The sequence below is a fragment of the Macrobrachium rosenbergii genome, chromosome 48 (genome assembly GCF_040412425.1).
Source record: "Macrobrachium rosenbergii isolate ZJJX-2024 chromosome 48, ASM4041242v1, whole genome shotgun sequence".
NCBI classification, from domain to species: Eukaryota; Metazoa; Arthropoda; class Malacostraca; order Decapoda; family Palaemonidae; genus Macrobrachium; species Macrobrachium rosenbergii.
In genome coordinates this window covers 40,286,821-40,296,373 of record NC_089788.1, presented here as the reverse complement: position 1 = coordinate 40,296,373, position 9,553 = coordinate 40,286,821, and the positions used below count along the sequence as shown (strand labels likewise).

The window sequence follows — 9,553 nt, the reverse complement described above, 5'->3', positions numbered from 1 at the left end:
GTGTGCTGAAATGGCCTGCCACTGAAAAGGCGTGTTGAAATGGCATCGCTGAAATGGCCTGGCACTGAAATAGCGTGCTGACATGGCTTGGCACTGGAACGGTGTGCTGAAATGGCCTAGCACTAAAACAGTATGCTGAAATGGCACGGAACTAAAATGGCATTCTGAAATGTGTTGGCACTGAAACAGCATGCTGAAACGGCTTAGTACTTAAAAGCATTCTGAAATGTGTTGGTACTGAAACAGCATGCTGAAACGGCTTAGTACTTAAAAGCATTCTGAAATGTGTTGGCACTGAAACAGCATGCTGAAACGGCTTAGTACTTAAAAAGCATTCTGAAATGTGTTGGCACTGAAACAGCATGCTGAAACGGCTTAGTACTTAAAAGCATTCTGAAATGTGTTGGTACTGAAACAGCATGCTGAAACGGCTTAGTACTTAAAAGCATTCTGAAATGTGTTGGTACTGAAACAGCATGCTGAAACGGCTTAGTACTTAAAAGCATTCTGAAATGTTGGTACTGAAACAGCATGCTGAAACGGCTTAGTACTTAAAAGCATTCTGAAATGTGTTGGCACTGAAACAGCATGCTGAAACGGCTTAGTACTTAAAAGCATTCTGAAATGTGTTGGTACTGAAACAGCATGCTGAAACGGCTTAGTACTTAAAAGCATTCTGAAATGTGTTGGCACTGAAACAGCATGCTGAAACGGCTTAGTACTTAAAAGCATTCTGAAATGTGTTGGTACTGAAACAGCATGCTGAAACGGCTTAGTACTTAAAAGCATGCTGAAATGGGCTGAAGCTGAAATGGCATGCTGAAATAGAATGGCACTGAAACAGTGCACAGAAGTGGCCTAGGAATGAAACAGCATGATGAAATGGCTTGGCTCTGGAACGGTGTGATGAAATGGCCTAGCACTAAAACAGTATGCTGAAATGGCACGGCACTGAAACGCGTCCTGAAATGGGCTAGCAATGAAACAGCATGCTGAAATGGCCTGGCACTGAAACAGCATGCTGAAATGGCCTGGCATTGAAAATGCATGCCGAAATAGCCTGGCACTGAAAATGCATGCTGAAATGGCCTAGCAATTAAACAGCATGCTGAAATGGCCTAGCACTGAAATTAAGTACTGAAATGACTTGGCACTGAAACGGCGTGCTGAAGTGATCTAGCGCTGAAACAGTATGCTGAAATGGCCTGGCACTGAAACAGTATTCAAGATTGCGATCGTCGTAATTTGCTCTTTACAATGCTGTTGGTGACCGATCGGCATCAGCTGTGGGCCTTGGGCCTCAGTAAAAAAAAATCAGCTGATTACAACACCACAACGTCATACGTAATGAACATTTACGACAGCAGTGTGCACGTTGAGATGAGATTACAAATGTGCGTAGTTGTACGCGCCAGTTGCCGATGATTCAGGCCAAGCCCACATTTAACGGTTTTTACAGGATGGCAATGTCTGTGAAGGCATGATGATTTGTGCCCGCCTTAGTTACATCCAGTGCTGACAGATGCAACGGCAGCATCATGTGTTGTGAAAATGCCTTTTCGTAATAACCTTGAAAATGTACAAAAAAGAATTTACAGTACCATTATTAGAGAACAGTCACAAGAAGAACTTTTTTCTTTTTATTATTGTGTGAACAATAACAAAAAAGAAAAAAAGGGAGCTAAAATACACTACTGTGCATCCCCACTGCACACACTGTGGGGTTGCCAAGTACACGGCATACATCGTACTGGATGGTGCGTGTAGGTTATTTGGGGCCTCTGGCCCCTCATCGTGAGACATTATCTCCTCAATACTCAACTTTCTCACGGGAGAGAGAGAAACGCGCTCTTCCTTCAATCGTTTATTTCCTCTCACAAAAAATTCAAAATTCAAACAGCTTGGGGAGAACGTAACAGGTTCCACAGTTCTTTTTTATAATTCCCAGTTCACTCAAAAATTCACAATAACGGTACAAACAAGATACAAAACACAATTGGTACATCAGTTTACAACTTCAATATAAAAATAGCAAGAAACTCTGAAAAGAACGGGCATAAATACGACACAGCACAGGGAATGGGGAACTTCAAAAGGCGTCACCCTCATAAAGGGGGCAAAACAATAATTGTTTTACAACACAAACACATATATACCTGATTAAACACACTCCACAATTGTCATATAAGTAAAGTTTAGCAATACTCAGTAAATCTACTTAAATTTCCACATATTAATACAATGTAAACAAATAGGGAGCGTTCTTTTAGACGCTAAACGTACATTTTAACAAACGTAAACACAAGATCGAGAGCGTTCTTTTGGACAAAAAAACATACATTTAACATCCTCCCCACCATAGGAGTGTCTCAACACTCCTATCATCATAAGAACCTCAACTACAATCTCATAACCTGAAAATTACAAGTCAAGTTTAACAGGTACTTTAACAGATCTCCCCCTTCGGGTTTTACCTACAGTAGACTCAGTGATTGATTCAACTGGGTCCATGGGATCCCCTACAACTGGATTTTCCTTTATTATTTCATCAGGGGAATTACAAACACTTTCCTCACTGATATCTGAAATCTCTAAATTGTATAGGTTTTGAACAGGTTTAGTTACAAATCCACGTTTAGTTTTAACCTTGGCACTTCTCACCATTCCATCCTTTCCAGGGCACACCTCAGTAATAACTCCAAGTGGCCACAGCAGCCTAGGCACTCTTTCTTCCTTTACTATTACAACAGAACCCCTTGTTAAATTACAATTAGCTTTGAACCCCTTTACCATGCAAGGCAGGTTTCTAAGGTACTCGGATTGCCAGATGTTCCAGAATTTCTCCAACTGACTCAGACGCACAGCCTCTCTTACACACAAATCCTTTGAGGTCACACCTGAGGCAGAGTCATCTGCCAGTTCCACCTGAAAACCTGCTGAACGACCAATAAGAAAATGAGATGGAGTAAGGGGATTAGCAACATCAGGTTCTTCACCTACAAATGTCAAGGGTCTAGAATTGATACATGCCTCCACCTCATGAAGAGTGGTTTCTAATTCACTCCTAGACAATGTCTTAGTGCCCAACGTCTTTCTCAACGCAACCTTCACTGATATAATGAGGCGTTCCCACCAGCCTCCCACCAAGGCGCATTAGGTACAATAAACTTCCATTGGGGGCCATGGGGCCATAATGTTGCTTCAACAGGTTGGAGACACCCAAAAGGTTTTTAGCATTGTCAGAGTAGAACACAGAAGGTACACCACGTCTAGCCGTAAACCGACGAATTGCCAAATTGCAATCAGTAACCGAGAGAGACTCTGTAAGCTCTAGGTGGACAGCTCTGACAACAGCACAAGTAAAAAGGAGAATATACAACTTCTTGGAGGGGAAATCAACACAAAATAAGGGACCAGCAAAGTCTAGACCTGTAACAGTGAAAGGAGGGGCAGCTTTGACTCTTAACTCAGGAAGGGGAGCCACCGGCTGGGAACAGGCCTTGGCTTCACATCTACGACAAGCGACACATTCTCTGCAAACCCTCTTAGCAATCTGACGAAGACGAATGATCCAATAATTGTTTCGCAGAGTGGAAACAAGCACAGCAACACCAGCATGTTTAAGCAATCCATGCTGGAAACGAACCAACAACAAAGCAATATAAGTACCAGGGACAATGATAGGGTGCTTACTCTCAAAACTCAATTCGGCATTCTCTAAGCGCCCCTTTATTCTCAGCAACCCTTCCTCATCTAGATATGGATCAAGTTTGACCAAAGGGGACCCCTTAGGGAGGGGTTGAGACAAAGCCAGAGCATTTATTTCTCTTGCAAAGGCCTCTCTTTGAGCACAGTAGAGCAGTTTGACCTTGGCTTTCATCAATTCTCCATAAGTCAAGGGACCACCAGCTTTAAGGGATGAAGCTTTACAATTACCAACAAATCTTAACACCCAACCTACTATATTGAGAGCCTTCGAAAGGAGCTCCATCGGGAAAACTCAAACAAGGGCAGATCAGACTCAACTGCAACACAAACAGTGTCTGTTTCACATTGCTCTTCTCGTGGGAATCCTCTCGCATCTTCCTTAAGTAGGAGAGATGAGGTGCGGAGCCAAGAAGGACCCACTAACCAAACATCAGACTGTGAGTTGCTCCGCATAAACACCTCTCGATATCAGATCTGCGGGATTGTCCTTTCCAGGACAATGTTGCCAACAAGATGGTGGAGTCAATCCTTGAATTTCCACAACTCTGTTGGCTACAAAGGTTTTCCATCTATTCGGTTCTCCTTTAATCCACGCTAGGGCAACAGTGGAATCAGTCCAACATCGAACTGAAACCTCCTGGACCAGCCGCAACGCAGACTTCACAAATACGACAAGTCTAGCACACAATAAGGCACCAAGTAATTCTGCCTAGGAGGGAAACTTTCTTTATAGGGGCTACCTTACCTCTAGCAGCAATCAATGTTACCTTGAAATTACCCTTTTCTGGCACTCTCACATACACACAAGCACCGTACCCCCTTTCCGATGCATCACCAAAGGCATGAAGTTCAATAGCAGGGAGATCTCCCAGGACAATTCTGAAAATAAGTAACGATTAATTCTCAATGATTCAAGTACAGAAAGTCCTACTACCACAACTTAACTCTGCCTTGCATAGCCTCAGGTAATGGTTCATCCCAATCTAGACCTAATCTCCAGATTTCTTGAAATAGCATTTTGCATGCATAACAAAGGGACATATGAACCCCAAGGGGTCAAAACATCGAGCAATTAGGCTTAACACATTTCTTTTTTAGTACAAACAATATCCCCAAAGGGATTTACATTCTCTACCTTAAATGTAAAACAGTCCGAGGAGGAATCCCATTGTAAGCCTAACACCTTTACACCTTCTATAATAGAATCCTCTGTCATGGGCAAGGTTTTATAATTGGAAGTACACTTTGATAGGCACATACCAGCCTTCTTCAACATACCACAGGCTTCATCAAATCTTGCACAGGCCTCAGCAGGGCTAGCAGCCCCAGAAAGCCAGTCATCAACATACAGATTCTCAAGCAATTCAGAAACCACCTCTGAGGGAGGGTATTTCTTTAAATGAAATTTCAAAGTGGCATTCAACAAAAAGGGACTACTCTTATTTCCAAAGGGTACTCTTACAAAACGGAAATGTTTTACAATATCCTTTTCTTCAAGAAAACCTGTGAACATCACGGTCCTCCTCCTCACCTTAATTTGAAGGAAAGCCTTTGTAATATCAGCAGTTAAGGCCACCCTCCATCTTCTAAACCTCAGTAGAACTTCTACTAAATCTGGGTTTAAGGAAGGACCACTTTCTAAACAGTCATTTAGGGACACACCATTACTGCCACGAGCTGACCCATCAAACACAGGCCTGATTTTGGTGGAGATACTCACCTCCCGCACCACAGGTCTATGAGGCAAATAGAACACTGGGTACCCACCCTCCAACTGATGGGGTGGGATCTCTTCTATAATACCTTCCTTTTCATACTCTTCAAACACTGTATAATATTGTTCCTGCAGACCAGGGTCCCTATCTAACTTACGACTCAGATTATCCAATCTTCTCAAGGCATGGTGTTTGTTATCAAGTAACTTTAACTTTACAGACTCTGATTTCCAGGGAAGGGCCACCTCATAACGGCCTTCCTTGTAACTTACCAATTTCTCAAATTGCACCAGAATAGGGTCAGACTTAATAGCGTCAGAACGTGGTTCCTGGGCTTGAATACCTACAGATTCTAAATCCCAAAAGTTACTCAAGCTATCTTCCTGAAAATTAGAAAATGTTAACAGTTGCACACCTACATCACAGTTATCTTTGGACCTAATTGAGGATCCAGACAAAACCCAACCAAAAACAGTCTCCTGGGCTACAAGCCCTTCATGACACACAATTTTGTTAGGGAGCATCAGCTTCCAATACAAATCTAATCCAATCAACATATCCACCTGTATCTTTCGGTTGGATCCATACTCATCAGCTAGGTTAAGATGCGCAAAAGGCTCTAAGCACTTAGGATCCACCTTGGTCCTACATAAAGGGGACAAATTACATCAATCTCAGCTACCTTAAAGCTATATTTGTGGTTATTAGCCCCTAAACTCATCACTTCATAAATGCTACACAAATCTGCCTTGGAGGCCTTACCTCCCCAAAGGCAGAAAATGATAAATACTCAGAGGTCAGCCACTTGGGCCTGACCCTTTGACCAAGTCCTTGGAAATGTAGGATCGATCCGATCCTGTATCAAACATTACAGTTGCAGATATTATACCCTGATAGCCTACAACCTTTATCTTTGCTGTTTGTAATACACAACACTGCTTAATAGCCCTAGCCCTTGACTCACAAGGAGCCACTCCCACATGTGTAACAGATTCACTCTCCCCCGCACCTTTTCTCCTTCAGGGTTTTCTCACTAGCTGTTACAGGGGTTATCGCCGGACTTACGACAAATAAGTGCGTGGTGATGGCCACCCTTGCACTGAACACCTGGCCCAGCAACCCCTTGCATAATGGCCAGGAGATAAACACTTAAGACACAGCCGCTTTCCACAGAATGGCTTCTTCTCTTTCATGAAGAGAGCTTCATTATACCAAAACACTTATCACTAGGATGCAGCTTTCCACAGAATGCACACTGTTGCTTAGAGGCACTCTCTTCTGATGAAGTTTGAAGGGCTGAGGCAGAACCCTGGATGAGCTTTTTCTGCCTTTTTCCACGCCAGGATCCTCAGTCTTTCGATGGTTCAGCCCTGAAGGGCCTCAGCCCTTTCTCGCCCCTCAACTTCTCGTTGTAGGAATTCCAGCAGCCCTTTAAGGTCTCCTTCCTCTTGCTGACTTCGAGACCACTCCAGTCTAATCTCGTGGGGGAGCAGGGACAAGATCATGGGCGCCAATACCAGCCCATATTGGTCCCCTCCTACCCCAAGAGCCTCCAAACTGCGAACATGGGCTATCACGTCGTCTTGCAACTTCCGCAAGGCCAAGAGTTGATTGTCGCATTTCGATCTCCTTGACAACGCAAGCTGCATTAGATCCTGAATGTGGGCGGAAATTATCTTGTTTGGTTTGGCATACCTCTTTTAACAGTTCACATGCTGAATTATAATTAGCAGCCGTCTGAGCCAGACCCTGTATAACTCTTCTCGCCTCGCCCTCCAACACAGAGCGTAGGTACATAAATTTGTTAACAGGAGGCATAGGCTTTGTCATCAACAATAGCCTTAAACTGATCCCAGAACGGCATCCACTCAGTTATTTTCCGCCAAATTTTAATAACTCAAGCCTAGGCAATTTCACACTATGTGCTTCACTACTAGGCTCACTTGCAGAAATTATACTGCCTTCAGTAGCCCTACTATTCAAGTTCACAAGTCTACCATTGCCTAACCTTTCTAAAACTTCTGCAGCAGCAATGCGTGTTTGGCCTACCTCACTGAGGAAATCGTCGGCTTCATAGACTAACCTTTTGACTTCTTCCGGATTTTCAATCAAGTCTTGCACCGCATCATCTAGTTCAACCCACTTAGACTTACGGTGGTCGAATTCGTCCACTAGGCTAGTCAGCTCATGCCAGCTTGGTTGGCCTTGTAGAACTCCACCTAATTTTCTCGCAGCACAAAAGCCATGCTTCAGCTCCGACTTTCTTCAATCTAAGACTTCTCAGTTTCATCAAAATGTCAGGAAATCCGGGAAAATCTTTGTCACTTTCTTCTGATCCCGGTCTGGGCACCATGTAGGTTATTTGGGGCCTCTGGCCCTCATCGTGAGACATTATCTCCTCAATACTCAACTTTCTCACGGGAGAGAGAAACGCGCTCTTCCTTCAATCGTTTATTTCCTCTCACAAAAATTCAAAAATTCAAACAGCTTGGGGAGAACGTAACAGGTTCCACAGTTCTTTTTATAATTCCCAGTTCACTCAAAAATTCACAATAACAGTACAAACAAGATACAAAACACAATTGGTACATCAATTTACAACTTCAATATAAAAATAGCAAGAAACTCTGAAAAGAACGGGCATAAATACGACACAGCACAGGAATGGGGAACTTCAAAAGGCGTCACCCTCATAAAGGGCAAAACAATAATTGTTTTACAACACAAACACATATATACCTGATTAAACACACTCCACAATTGTCATATAAGTAAAGTTTAGCAATACTCAGTAAATCTACTTAAATTTCCACATATTAATACAATGTAAACAAATAGGAGCGTTCTTTTGACGCTAAACGTACATTTTAACAAACGTAAACACAAGATCGAGAGCGTTCTTTTGGACAAAAAAACATACATTTAACAGTGCGTGTTGACGTTGCTAGTTACGTCTGACATAATCCAATGCCGACGCCATCTCGTCAGTCCTGATGACATTACGAAACAGTTGTGTCATGTGGCATGACGTGGCGACTATTGACAGTCGTCGTGACTCGACCGCGTAGGTGCTGTGCAGCCTTGCATGTATGCCATCACTTGGTGGACATTGCCAAACTCGGCAACGTGGTTACAAATCATGCCGATTGATGTCGATTTGGTCTTACCTAGAGTGTAACCACATCATAATGAGCAAATTACGACGATCGTGGTCTTGAATACCAATGTGTGACACAGGCATAATTAAGTCAGGCATAAATCGTCATGAATCATCATTCCTTCACGGATGTCACCGTCCTGTAAAACCCGTTAAATGTAGGCGTGGCCTAAATCATCGGTGACTGGCGCATAAGACTACACACGTCGGCAATCTCATCTCAATGTGCGCACTGCTGTCGTAAATTTTCATATCACCGTATGACATCATGGTGTCGTAATCAGCTGACTTTTCTTTTTTTTGAATCCCAAGACCCCTGACTGATGCCGATCGGTTGCCAAACCCAGCCATTATGATGGTCGTGGTCTTGAACCGCCAATGTGTGATGTGGGCATTTAGATCTTGGGTTTGGCAACCAATCATCATCAGTTGTGGGCCTTGGGCCACAAAAAAAAAAAATCAGCTGATTAGGATACCATGACGTCATACACAATGAACCATTTACGACAGCACTTCACAGGTCGAGATGAGATTATGTAAGTCCGTATCGTACGTGCAAGTTGCCGATAATTTAGGCCACGCCCACATTTAACGGTTTTTAAAGGACAGCGACTTCTGTGAAGGCGTGACGATTCATGATGATTTAAATTGCGATTTAGTTACATCACATGCCAACAGACGCAACAGCACCGTCATGTGTCTTGAAAATGCCTTTTCGTACTTCAGAAACTCATGTTGAAACATTCTGTGTCTGAACTCTGGATACGAGCTTTGACATGGTTTGATGATGTCACTGACAGCGACCTTTAAATTATAATCTACCTGCCGGCCGACTTCTCTTTGGCCAAATCCAGCTATTACGACAGTCATGTTCTTGAATCGCCAATGTGTGATCCAGGCATCATCCTCCACTGGAAGCACTGGGAAGGGAGAGGAAGTTGCAGTTGATGGGAGGGAGGGGGGAAGGGAGGTT

At 43.3% G+C, this 9,553-nt stretch overlaps 1 protein-coding gene across 1 annotated transcript; it reads right to left on the bottom strand.

Moving 5' to 3' along the window:
- Positions 1–1,453: 1,453 nt before the first annotated feature.
- LOC136831042 (uncharacterized) lies at positions 1,454–8,664 on the bottom strand. The gene is made up of 7 exons (XM_067090987.1): positions 8,591–8,664; positions 4,890–6,068; positions 4,454–4,587; positions 3,145–3,909; positions 2,562–2,996; positions 2,340–2,414; positions 1,454–1,569 (listed from the first exon to the last, which is right to left on the bottom strand). Exons 1-7 carry the CDS (start codon positions 8,662–8,664, stop codon positions 1,454–1,456), a joined length of 2,778 nt encoding a protein of 925 aa, XP_066947088.1.
- Between the last annotated feature and the right edge of the window lie 889 nt (positions 8,665–9,553).